At 37.2% G+C, this 21,036-nt stretch overlaps 1 protein-coding gene across 2 annotated transcripts in view; it reads left to right on the forward strand.

Annotated features, from left to right (window-relative positions):
* LOC131959110 (RNA binding protein fox-1 homolog 3-like) overlaps positions 1-21,036 on the forward strand; it is an 846,381-nt gene that overhangs the window by 758,236 nt on the left and 67,109 nt on the right. For both annotated transcript variants that reach the window (XM_059324220.1, XM_059324219.1), the window contains exon 8: positions 19,399-19,452. In XM_059324220.1, the coding sequence (XP_059180203.1) occupies positions 19,399-19,452 (54 nt within the window). The remainder of the gene's footprint in view (positions 1-19,398; positions 19,453-21,036) is intronic.

A 21,036-nucleotide genomic window follows, 5' to 3' on the forward strand; every position in this document is an offset into this window, starting at 1 on the left:
GTGCCTTAAGACACCAGGGGGCGCTGATGAAGGTTGCAGAAGCATTTGTGTCCATTCATTTCAATATAAAAAATGAGAAAACTTCTCATTTGATTTATTACCTCAGAATTTTTTTTAGGACATTAAAAGAAGATAAAGAATCATATGATTTGGGGCGGGGCTACCTTTGATTGACAGGACACTGCGTATCCATGGCAATGTGTCAATAAAGTTACACACATATATATATATAATTATTATATCTTATTATATATTAGGGCCGGGACTTTAACACGTTAATTAGGATTAATTAATTACACAAAAATGAACGCGTTAAAAAAATTGACGCATTTTAATGGCACTTATTTTTGCACGGCGGAACGTTTCTCCCTGGATGAGTTTCAGGAGGAGCGATTATACTGGAGCACCAACTAGCGTTGATGAGTTGAGACAACAACAAACCACAGTGAACATGAAGGAAGAAGCTGATGAGACCTTTGGTTGGCCCCGTGGATGATGGGACATTTAGTTACTAAAAACCAACGGATGGAAGCGTCCATAAGAGCATGGTTGTGTTGCTAGGCAACAAGGAATTCACATATCACCATAGCAGCACATCCAGCCTCAAGTATCACCTCAATGCTAAACATATAGCAGCTAGTGTGCTAGCTAGCGTGGATTGTGTTTTACTTTAAAAACCAAAGTATTATAGTTTAATTTCAGAAATGTACTATATTTCTAAATATGTTATTGCACAAAAACACAAAATGTCACTCGTCTGTTGGACTTGAACAAAAATAAACAATATTTTAGTTGCTTAAGCTTATGTATTCAGTCATTATTCAATGGTATACCAAAAAATTACTTCTCACTGTTCTCAGGTCAAATATTTATATGCGATTAAAATGTGATTAATTTTGATTAATTAATTACAAAGCCTCTAATTAATTAGATTTATTTTTTTAATCGAGTCCCGGCCCTAATGTGTATATATATATATATATATATATATATATATATATATATATATATATATATATATATATATAAAAGGACATTTAGAAGTTTGGTCTCACAACTTCGACCCTTATTTTGACTTAATGACAATTTATTTTAACGTTTTGTTTATTAAATATTGTCTTGTTCAGCGCTTGGTTGGCTCTTCCACAGTCCAAATATGGTCTGCTTCCTTTTTCCAAAAACAAGATGGCCACGCAAGATGGCAAAGAGTGTAATGCTGAATTCAATGCCTCAAACAGGCCACAAACCAATGGGTGACGTCACAACCATATATATCATATATCCAATTGGTACACCATTCACCTTACAGCATTGCCTTTGCTTTTCAAGAACACAGTAGCAAAGGCAGTCAAAACACAATGATTAGCAGATGAATTAACTGTTTATCTCTCTTGTTTCTAATATTGAATTTACAACACTTACCATTGCACAAGGCACTCTTTAGTGTGTGTTTGAGACGCACCAGGCTTTTTATTGACTGCAATCTGAACCTATCCACGGCAATATTAGAAGGTGGGAGCAACAGCTGTAATACAGAGCATAATGGAGTGATCAGGGTGGGTTAGAGGAGGTCAATGCTTCAAACAAACCCTTGACTTTGACTCAGAGATGGCTATCTGTGTCCCGTGTGAAACCAAGACTCAGTGTTGTTATTTGGAGTCAACCCGTGTAATTGAGCCCAACCCTGTCTTCCCCCTCACTTTAGTCAAGTGGTTTTATTTCCTAAAGTGTCCTGCGAACACGGAAGTTTATTCTGAAAAGTAAAAAAAAAAGTGCAAGTGACAATTTTGTGGTCAATTTGTGTCTTTTTGGGTCATTTTGTTTCCTTTTTGGACATTTTGTGTCTTTTATGGTCATTTTGTTTCCTTTTTTTGGTTATTGTCTGTCTTTTTTTGGTATTTTTTTTCTTTTTTGGGTTATTTTGTTTCTTTTTTTGGTCATTTTGTGTCTTTTTTTGGACATTTTGTGTCTTTTGTGGTCATTTTGTTTACTTTTTTTGGTTATAGTAACAACTGTAATACAGAGCACAATGGAGTGATCAGGGTGGGTTAGAGGAGGTGAATGCTTCAAAAACAAACCCTTGACTTTGACTCAGAGATGGCTATCTGTGTCCCGTGTTGTTATTTGGAGTCAACCCGTGTAATTGAGCCCAACCCTGTCTTCCCCCTCACTTTACTCAAGTGGTTTTATTTCCTAAAGTGTCCCGTGAACATGGAAGTTTATTCTGAAAAGCCATTATTCGTGTAACTAGAGGAAAGTCAAAACACCTTTCCTGAAAAGTCCAAAATCTGAAGCAAAGTGGTTCTTTGCAGACTGGTTTCCCCTCCAGATATGACAACATAGGGCGCTTAAAAAACACCACAAACGGTAGTTTAATTTACTTAAATTACAATAAAATAGTTATTGTTTTCTTTGACTGAAATAAGATGAAAATGAGAGTTTTAGTTGACAGAAAGGAGCTTGACTGAACATGATGAAGCTAACAGGGACATTTGACCCAGGACCAAGACTGCATTTTAAAAATAGCTGACACGACAGAACAAGTGACTTTAAATAGAACATTTCATACATTAACTAGAATATGTCATGTTGAGTTCTTTGCTCCATGAAGCTTTAAATATTTCACACCTTTACCTCTGTATGCCCCCTAACCCAAATTAGGCAGAGCTTATTAATGTTTCATCTCCCGTGCCGTCCCTAAGTGGTGCTTAGTCAGAGTGGCAGCGTTGCTCTAGATCTCCTCATCCATGCAAAAGAAACATTTACTTTCCTATTTTATTAATTAACCCACTGTCTAAACACAACACATTGGATTGGAAAACATTTGTTTCAGGTGTGTTACAGGCATTAAGGTAACTTAATCAACAGAATAAAGACATTGTGTACCCAAACTTTCAGCATCGAGAGGTTTTAAAGAAGCACAAAGTAAAAGTGGCCCAAATCAGATTTTTTTTTTTTGCTCACATGTGACTCAGATCTGTTTTTTTTTTTTATGGGAAAAGCACAAATCACATTCTATCCAATTTTTTCCAAATCAGACCTGGGCCACTTTTAGTCCAGAGTATTTGTTACATTTGTTACATTTTAATGTTTATTTAACATTGGTGAAGACCCAAAGCAATTTATATTCTTCGGTTGTAAAAATGGCTGCTTATACACAGCATTGAGACATTTCTTTTTTTTTTTTTACATTTTGGTCGACTTCAATGCGTATCATAACTTATGAAAGTCTACAGCACGGCACCTTAAATTAATTAAAATAAATAAATTCTGCCAACTTCAAATCTAGTTTTAAGTTTCGCTAGCTTAGCTAGCTTTCGATTCCAAATCTTCTGGGATATTTGTCAAGTGTCAAGCCTCTAATTTGCACAAAATCATACTGATAAATGCCCATTATGACCTATTAGTAAAGCTGGTAGGCTAGTTTAGACTTAGTAGGCTGTTTTATCATCATTGTAAGACTTGAATAAAGTTTGCGGCTCCATTCTGACTTTTTTTTCCCATTTTCCAACTGTAAAAACTGTACTTTTTTTGCTGATATATACATTTACAGCAACATCTTTAACATTTTACGCTCTTTTACTGTCGTGGTTTAGCAGTATTTCACCGTAAAATCTACAGAGATTTTTTACAGTGTGCAGTCACCTCCATGTTCCAGGAGCAGGGAGTCGGCCCACCTCCTTCTCCTCCTCCTCCTCCTCCTCCTCCTCCAGCCTCAGAGCTGTTGATGTGAACAAAACAGGAGGGGAGAGGAGGTCCCATCAGGGAAGACACAATTAATGGGATACCTCAGTGAGGTTAAAAGGGAGTTTATCCTCATCAAGGTATATATAGGGTGGCAGCTCCAGTTATGGGGCGATGGCTACTGTGTGTGTGTGTGTGTGTGTGTGTGTGTGTGTGTGTGTGTGTGTGTGCGTGTGTGTGTGTGTGTGTGTGTGTGTGTGTGTGTGTGTGTGTGTGGGACTTGAAACTTTTCCAAACAGTCTCCACAGTCACTTTGTGAGGTCTCCAAGGCGCTTAACACTGCACCACAATTAACCAGTGACATCATCAGGTGGAAGCTGAGTGGAGGATGTGTGAAAGAAAGAGTGAGAAGGAAAGAAGGAGAAGGAAAGAAGGAGGAGGAAAGGGAAGCAGAAGAACAGATTAGAAGAGACAGACAATCCGTAAGCTCTCAGTACAGTCAGCCCTGTTAAGGACCGGATCACAAAGACTAAAGATCCAAATCACTGCAAGTCTGAACAGAAACTTTTTCCATCACAGCACTGCACATTCTTCTTTGTTGAAGCTTCATTTAAAAATAATATTTTCCTTTTAGTGTTGATCTATCCATCCCCCTTCTGAAAACCCAAAACACTTAAATTAAAGTTGGTTATAGTATAATTAGGGCCTCGGGGCAATCTCCCCAGCACTGGTCCCATCCAGCAATATCTGTAGGGACCAGTGCTGCACTACTGTTATACTGTGGATTTCTTCTTCTTCCTCTTCCGGACGCAACTTCGTCCCGCTACTAGTCCTACAACTTGAAGAGTTGCAGGACAAATTATATATCAAAACGTGCGGTTTGATCGGGATCGGTGTGCTATTACTTTTCTCTACAGAATACGAATTTTTCGCGACGTAAAAATGAGCGAAAAAGAACAATAATTGGAGATTTTTAAACGTCTACTTCTCCGGCATAATTTCACCTAGAGACTCCATTTAAACTTCAAACAGTAGACACAAGTCTTGTGTATCAGTGTATTAATCCACGTTTCGATAGGTCATATAGTTTTTTATCAATCCCTGTTCAATGACCATGATCATTTTTGGAGAAATTCTGAGATTATAATGGGTGTGTATTGCACGGAATGTTCGTGTGTAAAACTGTCAAAAAATAAATTTGAAAACTGCGCTTCAGGCCGCAAATTCCACTCTACAGAAATAATTTATACATAGAAACATAGGAAAATTAGTCTAACAGTTTTTTTAGATCGCTCTAACAAAGCTATTTTTTTATTTTTCTTAAAAAAAACATATGTAGACGTTCAGGAAGAACTCAGGACGCTCAAAGTGAAGTCGGATCAATGATAGGTATTATGGTTTTGCCAAAAATGCTTTCTGTTCCAGGCCAGAAATTCCAGTCTGTCCACCTCTGGCTGCTGTCACTGTGCCGGAACAGGTGTCAGTTAATTCTGTTGATTGCTTTGATCTGATTGCCTTTGATCTTTGATGTGATTACAGTTACAGATACACACACACACATGCGCGTAAGCGCGCACACTGCTCACACATGCATAAACATGCTTCAAACACACACACAGACACACACGTGACTTTATGTGATTTTAATTACACACACACACATACACACGCACACACACACACACACACACACACATTTTGAGGTTAAAGGGCATAGTTATAAATCTCTGAAGAATCTCATCATAGTGTATACACACCGGCAGTAGCCCCCGTGGCCCTTTCAGAATTTCCCCAGAGGACATTTTCTAGTTTTAAGTTAGTTATTGGTCTGAATATATAGTATGGTTTCATTTATGAAATCCAGCTGGCAGAGGTGTGATCGAAGCAAAGCTTAACGACATTTCTCTTTCCTTTTTCCTCTTAACTGAACTATTTTTTATTTCTTTTTTGAGGGGAAACTATAGTAAGAGTTGCAGGCTGACTGGGGAAGTTTAGAATCTAATGATGACTTCCCAAACAGCTTGTTTTTGTCTCTTCAGAGGAGAAGTTAACAGTTTTGATCCATTGTGTTTGCTGGTTTCCTGCTACAGCAGAGCAGTAGTTCTCAACCTTTTTCAGTCACGACCCCCAATTTAACATGCATGTTGTCCGCGACCCCCGCTCACTGAACACAATCTGACATGCACAGTAATCACCCAAAAAAGAAACAAAATGACCAGAAAAAGACACAAAATGACTAAAAAAAAGACACAAAATGACCAAAAAAAGACACAAAGTGATCAAAAAAGACACAAAATTACCAAAAAAATACACAAAATGGCCAAAAAAGACACAAAATGAAAAAAAATTGCGAAAAAGACAAAAAATGACCAAAAAAAGACACAAATTGACCACAAAATTATTTTAAAAAGACACAAAATTACCAAAAAAAGACACAAAATGACAAAAAAAGACACAAAATGACCAAAAAAAGACACAAAATTCCCAAAACACACACAAAATGACCAAAAAACACACAAAATGACAAAAAAGACCCAAAATTACCCAAAAAAGGAAACAAAATTCCCCCAAAAAAAGACACAAAATGACCAAAAAGACTAAAACACATGAACACTTTAACACAGTGGAGACAGAGCTGACTTCCAAAATGATTTGGCGACCCCCAGAAATCATCTCGCGACCCCAACTGGGGTCCCGACCCCAAGGTTGAGAACAGCTGCAGCAGAGGATGCAGGAGGTTGTCATAGCTCACATGCATGATTCCCTCCAACACTTCCTGTCTTGTCTCTGTTAATGCTCCAGCCTGCAGGATGAATGTCTGTGGGTCCAGATCTCATCTGGGCTCAGCGTTGGCTCCAATGGGCTCCAGTGGCACTGTCCTCCATTCACCTAGAATGGGACTTGTGAGCAACTGGCTCAATCTGCCATTACGGTTCTGCTAGACTACCAGCACAATGCAAACAAAGGCAATAGCAGGGGCATTACAGCAAATGGAATTCTGTGTCATTTCAGCAAAAGCTGTAATAGAAAAGCAATACGAGTGCATTAAACAAAGCCATATAAAGAAGTTCAATCAAAGGTGATGCAGCCACAAGCTTGAGGTCTATCTCTGTGAATGACACAATAATTCACAGTGATACGCCCTCCAACACCTCTGGAAGTCCAGCTCAGACGGCAGGAGTAAAGCCAGAGCGCCGTGCAGCGCTGCACCAACGCAGGCACACGAGGCGGGAAGGGTACGGCCTTGGAAAGGAATAAAACTGGGTTCATTACCCAAGCTTATTTGAGTTTAATTCATAATTAGAACAACACATTTGGAGGGAAATTACTAGGCCCGGGAAGAGGGTTTTAATGGTAGAATGATAATTGGCATTCACAGCACCACTTCACTGATTCAATTCTCTCATTCTCAAGATGTGGCTGAAATCTGTAATCTACGACTCAAATCATTTCCTGGGACTGAAAACTGAAACCTCCACACACACACACACACACAGGGTTATTACAGGACGCCTCAGATAGTGAAGAAGCAATCCAAGAGTGATCACATGTCAGCGTCGCTGGGGTTTGTTTTGGCCTTTCATGAATTTCTTGTAATTATTTGTGATGCATGGAACCAAAATGTCTGCCAGTGGATCCAGCTGGCCCACATTGCAGCAGGACTCTGTTCGTTTAGCCCCACACAGAGTGAAACCTGACAAGCTGATATGCAGGACTGCTGCCGTCCCCTGAGCCTCAGCTGTGTTTAATTAATAAGCAGGCACTTAGTGAGCCAGCCACAAGAGGGTCCTTACTGTCACATTCCCAGAGGTAGGGGTCCTAAATGAGTCATTAGATACTCAGCACACACACACGTGCACACTGCCGAGCTACACCTTACATGTGTGTGTGTGTGGGAGCACCGGGGGTTGGGTTTTTTGCTAATGGAGTTTTAATGACACCTACTCCTGCCTAATCACCTGTTCTGGAGGCTTCCAGCAGCACAGGTAGCCCAGTGTTCCCAGCAAGGGAATTCTTTTTAATGTCTCCTGTTCATGTCTTCACTCTCATTTGCCTCCCCAATTATTCCATAAGGTTCCACTCTAACCGACTCTGCCTCCGAGGAGGCGAGGTGTAATTATAATCTAAAATCTGCTCATTTACATCAACATATCAGTGCAGCGATTGAGCCATTTTGCATTGAGTGGGTAGTTAGAGAGGCTGAGCTCTACCACTGTGTGTCCCCCAGTGGTGCCACTGTTTCTGTGTTGATTAAGACAATTAGTGTTTATAAAAGAGAGAGCGGTTATGGAAGTTATTGCTGTGTTTACCATTAAGTCAAGGCGCAGCAGGTGAGCCTGATCATTCCGGGTGATGTCATCAATTTGGAGATGTTGTATTTTTGGTGGCCTAACTATATGGCTTTCATCAAATATACAAACAATCATTACAGGTAAACAGATTCCCAGGCCCAAGAGCTTCACTTGGACATAAGGCCAGGTGTCTTTAAAGTGGTGAGAAGTACATAACACAGGGTCCTCCCTATGTTCCCTGGGTCCTATGTTCCCCTGTAGCAATACATACCGGGAACATAGGACTCTTTTTCTGAAAAAGGGTCCTATGCTCCCAGCAATCTATCAGTCTTTACGGTAGACACGGTTGAATTTGGCAGTAATGGTGGAAAAAGTAATACACATATTACTTCCTCCTGCACTTAAAAAAAAAGAAGAAGAAGAAGAACTAGTAGTAGTAGTAGTAGTAGTAGTAATAATAATAATAATAATAATAATGTTATTTTCTTCCTCTTCCATTTTTAGCCTTTAATAGTTATTATTGTCAAGTATGTCATGTTTAATATACATATATATATATATATATATATATATATATATATATAAAAGAAGTACTCGTACTATTAGTAGTAGTAGTAGTAGTAGTAGTAGAAGAAATCAAAAGAATTCACAGCCCAGATCGAGATCATTCAGCAGGTTTTGGCCATTCTCCATCCACACATGTCCATCTTCGGTGTTTTTGGTCTTCTGCTGTTTGTTTACCTGCAACTGTACGCTTTTTTGTTACAATTTTCGCGTGAATGAGTTCGTACTTCCACTTGGGCTAAGTGGACAAGAGTCACATACCCGTCCTTACTTCTATCTGGATGTGTGTGTGTGTATTTAGAGCTGTCCACATGTTACTGCTAGATGGAAACAGGGTCTTTGTTTCCATCCATTGCTTCTGCTGTCCATTGTCATCACTAAATAAACAACAAAAATGTTTTAATCACATTTGATCAAAAGTTGCTGGCCAACCCATATCAGTCCGTGATTTTTTTCCTGAATCCTTTGTAAGTTAACACCTTATTATTGTTATTATAATAATTACTAGGTGCTATACTTGGTAGTGCATTCAACACCTACTGTTTCCTTCTGATAAACACCCACATCGCAGTATGACATTGCAGTCTTATTTAGAGCAGCCAGCTGGTGAGAAAACAGCCCTGATCTGTGGGGCTCCACCAGGCTGATCTGTAGCCTGCTGAGTCCGGTCTACAGCGCTCCGTCTTCCCTGGAAAACTGCTCTAATTTGGACTCATGGAGACAACTAACGCCACAGACCAAACACTGGAATAGAGATAGATAAAGGAGAAGAGAGAACGGAGAAATAACAGTCATTGGTGGAAAAAGGCAACCAGGATTTCTGGTGTATTGGTAAAACACACCAAATTGTAATCCAGTATAAGTGTGACTGGTACCAATGCCAGTCCTTTTCATTAGATACACCTTTAATGTTATTTTATAAATGGATATAGTTGGAGTAAACTAGAAAATTTCCTCTGGGGAAATTCTGAAAGGGCCACGGGGGCTACTGCCGGTGTGTGTACACTATGATGAGATTCTTCAGAGATTTCAAACTATGCCTTTAACCTCAAAATGTGTGTGTGTGTGTGTGTGTGTGTGCACATGTGTGTTTGAAGCATGTGTATGCATGTGTGAGGAGTGTGCGTGCTTACGTGCATGTGTGTGTGTGTGTGTGTGTGTGTGTTTGTGTGTGTGTGTATCTGTAACTGTAATCACATCAAAGATCAAAGCAATCAACAGAATTAACTGACACCTGTTCCGGCTTAGTGACAGCAGCCAGAGGTGGACAGACTGGAAATTCTGGCCTCGAACAGAAAGCATTTTTGGCAAAACCATAATACCTATCATTGATCCGACTTCACTTTGAGCGTCCTGAGTTCTTCCTGAACGTCTACATATGATTTTTTTTAAGAAAAATTAAAAAATAGCTTTGTTAGAGCGATCTAAAAAAACTGTTCCATCTTCCTTTTTTCCCGAAATCTCCCTGTGTTTTTAATATGGGAGCCAATGAGGCTGTTGGTGGTGTTGGTGGATCATCTGTGCGTCCTACGCCCAAACTATAACTCTGACAGCTTTACCAGAGGATTGTGAGGGAGAAGACTAATTTTCCTACGTTTCTATGTATAAATTATTTCTGTAGAGTGGAATTTGCGGCCTGGAGCGCAGTTTTCAAATTTATTTTTTGACAGTTTTTTCTCTCCCTCTACACTCTGGTGATGACATCACACACTGTGACACGAACATTCCGTGCAATACACACCCATTATAATCTCAGAATTTCTCCAAAAATGATCATGGTCATTGAACAGGGATTGATAAAAAACTATATGACCTATCGAAATGTGGATTAATACACCGATACACAAGACTTGTGTCTACTGTTTAAAGTTTAAATGGAGTCTCTAGGTGAAATTATGCCGGAGAAGTAGACGTCTGAAAATCTTCAATTAATGTTCTCTTTCGCTCATTTTTTGTCGGCCGTCCCATTCATTTCAATGCAAAATTTTGGGCAGTTTTTCGCGACTTACATAGGCAAGTAAATGTAAAGAAGAATAAATACGATATAATGTAAACAGGCAGAAAAGGGAGGTAAGGTGCTCAGTCTTCAGTTGAATTTGCCAGAAGCTGATATGATGCTATGCAGTGTTCATAAATATGTATTTTAGTGAAGCACATTGGCAGAGAAAAGCTCTAAACTCACACAAGGTTCTGACCGAGTCTTGTTTTATTCTCTTCAATGCCAGAGTCTCATGGTTGGAGGATGAGTTACAAAAATACATTTAGCATGTAACTAGCAACCAAGGTTGGTTTGGAAGTAAATCTTTCCTGTTCTAACTTTCCTCCGGCTCGTACAGACACTAAAAACAGTGAACAAATCCCACACCACTATATCACCTCCTTGTTTCTTGTTCATCAGCTCATTGATCAAGACTATTGGATTTGTGCTAACCAGGGCTATATTTGTGTGCATGAGTATAAACGAGCGTGTGTGCATGTGTGTGTGTGTGTGTGTGTTGGCCTGCCTTATTGCTGGCATGGCTGACAGGGTAATTAGTCCTAATGAAATAACGCAGCCATTGTGGACAACAATTAAGGCTAGCTTTCATCCCACTCATTAGGTTGAGTGGAGGAGCACTTTCATTTGCCCCGATTCTTAATGATCTGATCCAAAGGACACACCCACTGATTGAATGAATCCTCACACACACACACACACACATGCACAGTGGAAAAATAGTGGAAAATACTTTCTTAACCCTCCTGCCGTCCTTCCGGGTCAAATAGACCCAATCTGTTTTGACTATTCTTCCTTTCCTCCTTCCTCCCGTCTTCCTCTCTTCTTTCCTCCTTCCTTCCTTCTTTCCTTCCCTCGCCCCTCCTTTCTTTCTTTCTTTCTTTCTTTCTTTCTTTCTTTCTTTCCTTCCTTTCCTCCCTCCTTCCCTTCTTTTCTTTCCTCCTTCCGCTATCTCCTTTCCTTTCTCTCTTCTTTCCTTCCTCCTGATTTCCTCTCCTTTCCTCCTTCCTTCCTTCTTTCATCCCTCCCGCCTCCATTCCTTCCTCTATCCTCCTTCCTTCTTCCCTTCCCTCACCCCCCTTTCCTTCCCTCCTTTCTTTCTTTCTTTCCTTACTCCCTCCTTTCTGCCCTCTTTCCTTCCTGCCTCCCTCCTTTTCTCCCTCCTTCCTTCTTTATTTTTTCCTTCCTTTCTTCTCCTCCTCCCCTTTCTTTCCTCCATCCTCCTTCTTTTCTATCTCCTTTCCATTCTTTCTCCTTTTCCTCCTCTCTTCTTTCCTTCCTCCATCCTTCTTTCTTTCCTCCCTTCTTTCCTCCATCCTTCTTTCTTTCCTTCCTTCTTTCCTCCATCCTTTTTTACTTCCCTTTGCGTCCTTCCCTCTTCATCTTTCCTTGACCCGAGGAGAACAGGAGGGTTAACCCATAAGAACCCAGACCCAATTCTAAATTAAAAAGACAGTTTGCAGAATCAAACCATTAAATTATAGCCATCTGGATTAAATGTTTAGGAATAATTGGTCAACACTGAGCAGTTTTTGCTCTCTCTCTATACAAAGTGGGGATTTTAGATAATTTATTCTTTCGTTAGGACAGAGTTCGACATGTTTATAATATTTCTTATTTTAAAATTTAAAAAACTAAACACATTTTCTGCTTACAGAAACACAAATTTGCCTTTTTCTTTGTATCTCCACAATATTTATCAAAATTGTGACGTTAATAGTGCTTTTTAACAACAAATCATTTTTCAGATTTCTGTTTAGGTAACAAAGTAATAATAAATCAATAATAAATAAAAAACAAATAACCATGTGCCTTTTTGGTTGCATCTCCATAACATATATCAAAATTGTGACTTTAATTTGTTCAGGAAACATGGTCAGAGTTGTTAAATGGGTTTAAACTTAGCATCGTAACAAAAAATAAGCTTTTTGAAATTAGCTACTTTTTCACATTTATGTTTCCAGACACACATATTTTGGAGAAACCACTTCTTGTCAAAGTCACATGAGTATACGTCACTTAGGGATTTAATGAGTTAATGTGAAGCATAAAGCTGAATATGGGAGATTATAGAAGATTTAAAGTGTTACACGGGTGTCACCATAGGTTCTTATGGGTTAACATGTCTCTCAGAGAAGTAAAATCAGTTAAATGACTATAAAAACAAGCAAAAATAGAGATTTTGTGATTTTCTTTCTAATGTGGTGATGCCATGCCTTATGGTGATTCCTGTTTCTAGAGATTCACTTCATCTTTATCATCCACAAATGTGGAAATTTCTCTTTGGCTTTTCAGGTGGCTAAAAGAGATCAAAGTCACGATAGATAAATTAAAAGTGCACTGCAAAAAAAGAAAAGTTGGGTGAACTCAAAATTTCAAGGCAACAAACTTCGATAAAATTTTAAGTTGGACAATAAAACTAAATATTTTAAGTTTTGTTTTTGAGTTTGCTCAACTCTGAATTTCTCTGGCACGATTGTAACGCCGCTATGAATGTCAGCTCATGTTGTGACCACAATTTTGAGTTAGCATTGATACGCTAATGGCTACTCTTGTAGCTGTAACAAGCAGCGCCGCTAGCATCAGTTAGCCGCTAGCATCAATTAGCCGCTAGCATCAGTTAGCCGCTAGCATCAATTAGCCGCTAGCATCAGTTAGCTGCTAGCATCAGTTAGCCGCTAGCATCAGTTAGCCGCTAGCATCAGTTAGCCGCTAGCATCAGTTAGCCGCTAGCATCAGTTAGCCGCTAGCTTTCTCTAATGACCTAATTTCCCAACAAAGAAATAAGAGTTATCAGAACTATTGTCCCTTGTTGTGAACCCCAACTTAAAGATATAAGTAACAACAACTCACCAACTTGTTTTTGAGCAGACAACTGGCTTCCTTTGTTGTGCTAACTTACATTATTGCTCTAAATGTCAATCATTTATATTTCCAAGTTTTACCAACTTAAATCACTGTTTTAGGCCAAAAAATACAAGTTGGCTTTTTTGCAGTGTGTAGTATTTAAGTTATGATTCATGAATCTCACCTCTCACATGACATGAATCAGAGTAATAAAACATGATTTTATGTCGCACGTATTCACATGGTACACTTATCAATGATGCATTATTTTTTGTTTATTATAACTAATAATTAAATAAGGCTTAAACAGCTTGTGTTTCAGCATAATTCCTGCTCATTTTCAAATCTTCCTGCACATTCAAAACATAATCCATAAATCTGTGAGATTTTCAGAATAAACTCAGTGTGGAAAAAAGTTGTAAGACTATGAGAATAAAGGTATAATATTTAAATAAAACAGATGGTGCCCTGAAGTCTGACGTGCATACAGACCCAGCATCACTTCCACTTATTTTTATTCTATGGGGGCTTTTTTTCTGCTTCACAGAGCTGATTTAGTGATACGACTGAAGTGAAAAACATGTCAAAGACACAAGACATGTCATGTTTTTTATGATTTTAATTTGAACATTTAGACTTATTGTGGTGAAATTAACAATCTTGATGTCTTTCGGGGGCATTGATTGACTTTGATCAATCTGAATATTGAGCTGTTATCCATAATTAGACTGTGTGTGATTGTGTAGCATACATTTGTAGCGTAGCATGTATATGCTACCTATGTGTTCTGACTTCCTTCGTCTTCAGGGCTGCTGCTGTGACCTTGCCTTTGCTCTGCTGCCTGCTCCATGTTTATTTATTTATTGAAATAAACTACTTGATTCAAGGTCTAGTTATGGGGAGCACAAGGCTGAGATTACCATACTGCATGGCAAGGTTAGTGCTGCTTCACAGCCACGACTCGCTCCCAGCTGCTCTAAGGCGGCTTTCTGTTATTGATGGATGCTTTCTACACTCATATTATCAAATGTTGTTAAAAATAACTTAATTTTGTTAGTAATATTATTGTCAGAACTCTTAACACTCAGAACTCTCAACGCCCACACAGGATAAATGAATTAACCCTATAAAGCCAAGTGTATCATATTTGATACACAAGTTTTTGAGACCTCTACATCATCAGTGTGATATTTTTTTCCTGAAAAACCTGACATGTGTTGAAAAAAACAACAACCGAGCAACAAATTGCACAAAAATACAAGATATAGCAAAAATTATATGCAGGTTCCACTGGTGGATCAGTCATTGCTGCGTGAAAACTTCATATCAGCAGATGTACGATGTTGTGTTTTATGGAAAAAAATATTTTGCATGTTTGAGGAAAATGTTAAAAGGAAGTAAAGTCTTAAAAGGTTAAAAATGTTGGGTTTTATATGTTTTTGTTAGTTCAAGAAAAACAAACTGTGAGCAACAAATTGCACAAAAAGAACTGATGTATCAAATATGATACAAATTAGAATCATATATCCCTATTGTTTTTGGATTTTTTTTTTTAATTATCTGTCAGCAGGTTCAATAAACACTCAAGTTTAAAAAAAAAAAATTCTGGCAATTATTTAATTGTTCAGGCTTTATAGGGTTAAAAGGTGCAATAAAACGGACATGTGCAATACAATTGATATGTGCAAAACACTCAATTTACCTCATAGAATAGAATAGAATAGAATAGAATATATCTTTATTGTCTGTTCAACAGAGCAGAAATTTGTCTTTCGACTATAAAAATTCATGCAAAACACACAACAATTACATGAAGTGAGATAAAACAACAACAGTTCAGTAAAAACATGTATAAATTATAGCATTTTAAGTAGCCATTCATTTATTTTTATACTTATTTATTACATCACATGTCCTTGTTCTTGTCCTTGTTTAGCTCGGTATTTTTTTAATGTTTTTACTCATGTTGTTTTGTCTTATGATTGTCATAACTATGCACCTTATGCAGCGGCACTTTACATTTAGTTGTATAGTGAACTATATAATGACAATAAAGACTATTTGATTTGATTTGAGAAGCAGAACTGAGAGACTGTAACAGTAAATAGACTGTAAATAGTAAGTAAATAGTGACTTCATTTCTTTGAGCACTTTTAAATCCAAACTGAGAGTTATTGAGGCCGATTCCTCAACATGCACTAGTTTCTAATAACGAGTTTAAGGTCTGTATGTTATGTAAATACACTACTGGTCAAAAGTTTTAGAACACACCAACTTTTCCAGAATTTAATTGAAAATGATGCAGTTTAATGTCTCAGTGTACTCTGAAATTAATGCACATTTGCAACATTTAAAATTCTTTATTGAGCATGATAGTGTTTTGAAAGTAAAAAAAAGATTCAAAATCACATTTTATGTTGGACTAAAGGACTAAAAGAAGACACAAAATGACCAAAAAAGACACCAAAAGACACAAAATGACAAAAAAAAGACACAAAATGACAAAAAAAGACACAAAATGACTTACAAAGACATGAAAAGAATTCAAAAATGGACAAAATAGCCCAAGACTCCATAGAGTTAAGTTGTTAACCCATTTCTTGTTCCCTGAAAAAGGCCTACTTGTATAATTCTGAAATGTACATTATTTTCCAGTTTTGGTTAAGCTTACCTTTTTTTATTTACCTCTGGCAGTTCACCACTTACCTTTGGACCCTTTCAAGCTGTTCATTTGACTTGAACTGCTTGAATTTCAATAAAAAAATGGAAAAATTGGGCTGTTCTAAAACTTTTGACCGGTAGTGTATGTAAATGTATTTTGTGTTTGCTGCCTCTTGGCCAGGCCTCCCTTGAAAAAGACATTCTTAATCTCAATGGGATATTTCCTGGTTAAATAAAGGTTAAATAAAAAATAAAAAAGTAGGGAAATAGCTGAAATCTTGGAATATGGTGAAATAACTTTTTTTGGCCCTGTAATTATTATTTCAATCATCTATATAAATTCTACAAAGAAATATGAATTCAGTGCTTTTACTTTAAAATATCAGCTTTTCATGTGGTGCATTACTTAGTGATTGTTTGTTATTATGTGTCTCAGTTTTGTCTGTAAATTGAATCATTCGTTCCAGTAATATTCACTAAACCAGTTCTTTGGCTTCATTAGTTGATATTTCCAAGTAAAAATGTAATTGAGGGACATCAGTGAATCTGCAATTAACTTGTGTATTTTCATTCAAAAAAATAAGTGGTTCTATTAAATACATTTTACTCAGAAACAGCCTGAGTAAAGATTATAAACACTTTCTGTGTGAAAAAACTTACCTAGCTTTTCTTAAGTAAAGGTCACTGCACAGAACTCCAAAAAAATACCAATATTATTATTTGAGTAACTTCGTGGCAGGTTTAAAGCTCTGCTGATGGTTTACTTTCTCAGTTTGCTGCAGTAATGTAGAACTGAAATCACTGTTTGGTGTAGTTACAGGAGCAGTGCAGCACACTTCTGAAATAAAACCCGGCTGGGATGCTGGAAGTGGTCAGAGGTGTAACTGATTCTTTAATAAGAGATGACAGCAGCACACTGAAAGATAAGTCTACTAGTTAACCCTCTGACCTCACCAAAAGTCTGTTTTCTTTAAAAGAAAATCACCAAAAACGCAACGTTTATCATTGAAAGAAACTGTTAAAACAGGCAAAAAACGCCTGAATTTGAAAAAAACTTCAGAAAAGTAACTAAAACTAACCTTAAAATTGTGATGTTTGTGTCAAAATCACCTTATTCTACATGTCTCATTTAAAACATCACCAAAAATGAACTGTGTGGAAGAACTAGATTCTGTTAAAAATTGGGAACTGTCTATATAACGTTATATATAACTTTATTGACTCGTTACCGTGGATACGCATTGTTCTGCTTCTCTCCTGGTGACGGCTCGCCTTGTCAGTGACCTGTCAATCAAAGGTAGCCCCGCCCCAAATCATACGGTTCTTTATCTTCTGTTTTCTTCTAAATGGGGCCATTATTAGAACTATTGACATCAGATTGTCTTGAAGAAGATATTTTAGTAGCTATTGAGACCATAGTGTTGTCCTGAAAAAATGTTCTGAGGTAATAAATCAAGTGAGAAGTTTTTCTCATTTAGCACTGAAATGAATGGACAGAAATCTTTCTGCAGCTACACTTAGCGCCCCCTGCTGGAGTTTTCAGTAGAATGCAGCTTAAGGCACTTCCTGGTTTGCCTCCTGCTCAGACCAGGAGGTTGCCGCCTGGTTTATCAGAGAAATTCAAGTCACGCGTTTTCTTTTTTTTTTCTTTTTTATGGCATTTTAACTGTCCTATGCTGCACAAAATACATTTTGGATTTCTGCCGCCTTCTAGCCGTGATTGTGCTGAATCCATAAAGCAGCAGGACTTATGTTGCAGTGTAATACGAGGCCACAGAGTAAATAAAATAAAATAAAAACACCCTGAAACTGCCTGGGGTTTAGAGGGATGTCTGTTTTGCATTATTATATAATATAATACAGTACGTATGGCTTGAAGTGAGCTCAAATGTTACAGAGAATTTCTTTTTCATACATATCATATTTTGTGTTTCAATGTAATGTGCTTTGTAAGTTTTCTCAATTGAAATCCAACTATTATGAGACCCAAATGTAAATCATTTGGTCCTATCCCATAATGTCGCCCAAATCAAAATGAGTTTTTCTGGTTGTTTTTCTAAGGAAAAGATACAAGATCCCATGTAGAACCTTTATAATGTCTGAGGATGTGTGTGATAAAAGTCACAAATCCATATATATATATATATATTGTACAGGTCTAATGCTATTTGCTTGGATTCCCAACATTAACCCTCTATGGTACGCATGATGATACAAGTAAGGAAAAAATGTTTGGGTGTTTATTTGTCTTAAAATATACTAAATAAACATAATTTGAAGAAATTTTATAATTTTTATTTTAATTTTTGGAAGTTTTTGGGGTTTGTTGCCCGTAGCATTGTACCATAACGGTTACCAATTGAAAAAAAAAAATATATAGGCTATATATTCTAATTTGAACTTTATTTAATAAACGCGATTCATTAGCTTCAACAGGGTACAATACAAAACATAAAAGGAACTTTTTTAATCGGTTTCTTGTCCAAAATGTTGCCTGTAGACATGTTATGTCTTATCATAACATGTGTTCCTATCAGTAGCAGCTCAAAACCAGATCATTTACTATATTTTATAAAGCGATTAAATTAATATTGAGCAGAATTTGGTTCAGTGTGGTATTGGTCATGTGGCCCCTTGTGAAAATGAATTGCCCCCCCTGGTTAGGTGGTCTCAACTACAACACTGCACCACTGGCACCAAGTCTCTCATATATTTACCAATTAAAAAGAGGCATGGAGCCAATCAAGACTATTAAGAGCTAATAAGGAATAAAACCTATAGGCACCAGATGCATGGATAGACACACAAGAGACCATCAGATAAACAAATGTATGACACGTCCCTTCACTCCCTAATACAAGCCATCTCCTGTGTTAACTGAGAAGGCCTTTATCTCCACTAGAAACACTCCAGCTCTGCTGCTTTTTTCTTTTTTTTTGGTAGTAGGGAGAGGATAAGCAAGATGATGGGCATCATTAAGATCAGCGGAGCGTGCTGAGGCGTTGAGCTGCTAGAGCGTCCGCATCCACCACCGTAATGTTTATTAACACTGCATGGACCTAGTCCCCACACACACACACACACACACACACACACACACACAGCTTTATTACCACGACAGAGCAAACACAGCATTAAGCAGCATTAAGAGTAAATGGATATTTTATTAATCTCATTGTCGGGTGAAGAGGAGTTTGTTAATTCGGAGCATTGACTGCTTGACCTTTTAAGTGTTTTTTTTATTTGAGCGTATGAGAGAACGGTGCAGGTCACCATGTTCTAATTATTTCCTCCCCCTTCCTCCTTTTCTCTTTATTCCCTCTATTCCCTCTCCCCCACCCTTGTCTTCCACAGCAATTCGGCAAGATTTTAGACGTGGAGATTATTTTTAACGAGCGAGGCTCCAAGGTAAGTGCACTGGAACCACACTCTAACACACACACACACTCTATCACACACATATATACCATTTTATTCCCAGCCTACTGGGTTTGTCCCTTGCCCTCCTCTTCTCTCTTGCAGTCCTCTCACTGTCTTCACTGCTCTTTTTTCCTTCTGTCAGATAGTAATTATTATGAACCCTGAATCAGTGACACTAGCCTGCAGGCAGCTCTTACACCTTACTGGCCTGCCATGCATTGTGACATACAATGAATTGCTCCCACTTATCTTAACAATGGCAGAAGGATTCACACAGTGTGCACACACATGCTGTCTTGTCTGTTTAGCTTCTCCACCTATAGTGCCAAGGACTGGGAATAAATTGTATGTTAACGTACTCAAATGAAAATAATAACTGCACCGTTTGTCACATAAATATCTATTTTGCTAACCAGATAGTTTCACCCTCTATTCGTTTTATTAAGCTTTTACATTTTCTTATTAGGTGGAGATTTAGGCATCTTTAAATTTAAAGGGCTGGCACCACACAAACTAGTTCATACACAGAGGTTTTTTATTATTCAATATCTACAGCTCTGCTCATCAGTTGGTTGATTTATTACTCAAAACACTATTGATGCTAGACAACAGGAGTAATAAGAAATGAATGTAATTTGAATGTAATGAGTGGTTATTTAACTGCAATAGGTACACTGAAAAAAGAAAATAGTTGAACCAATTTAATTGAATTGTTTCATTTGGTAACACCTAAATGAATTAAGTTCTTTCAAATTAATTTAAAATCAATTGTGTTAATCAAACTTATTAAATTAATTTGAAAGAACTTAATTCATTTAGGTTTTTTCAGTGCATAAACAAATATGTATTGTTGTTTTTAAGGTTCATAGATACCCATCATGCAATTTAGTATGATCATCTAAAGTTCATACAGAGGAGGAATATAGTTATTGAGATATCAGTCAGCTCCCTTTGCTTTTAACCGTCCTGTTATGATGTTTAAAAATCTAAAAAAAAAAAAAAAAAATGTAAAGTAAAAAAAATGTAAATTTAAAGCATTTTTTCATAAAAATAGAAAAAAACTTAAAATTAAAAATTAAATTTCACAAAATGAGAAGAAAATAAGTCAAAATAACGAGAAAAAAGTAAAAATGAGAAGAAAAAAGTCAAAGTCACAAGAAATTATTCAAAATGAGAAAAAAAAGTCGAAATCAAGAGAAAATAGTCAAAATAAAAGCTTTTTTTTTTCATAAAAATAAAAAAATAATAATTTAAAAATGAAATGAAAAAAAATCAATGTCATGTCAAATCATTGTGTTTTATATGTAGGTCTTTCCAATGTTCATTAAAAAAAAGTTTTAACATGCATTTTTTATGAAAACAAGTGAATTATCCACCATTTCACCAAATATTGATCGAAATGGTTAGTAATGGATTTACTAATGAATATAAACAAAGTTTATTCATATTTTATTTTTGGATAATTAACCATGCCCTGAGTCAAATCAGACGGCTTAGCTAAAGAAAGGGGACATGCCGGACAAAAGCACCAAATTTTTTCCACGTGCTCTCTATCACCATAGGTTTCAATTT

This window comes from Centropristis striata, chromosome 21 (assembly GCF_030273125.1).
Source record: "Centropristis striata isolate RG_2023a ecotype Rhode Island chromosome 21, C.striata_1.0, whole genome shotgun sequence".
Taxonomy (NCBI): Eukaryota; Metazoa; Chordata; class Actinopteri; order Perciformes; family Serranidae; genus Centropristis; species Centropristis striata.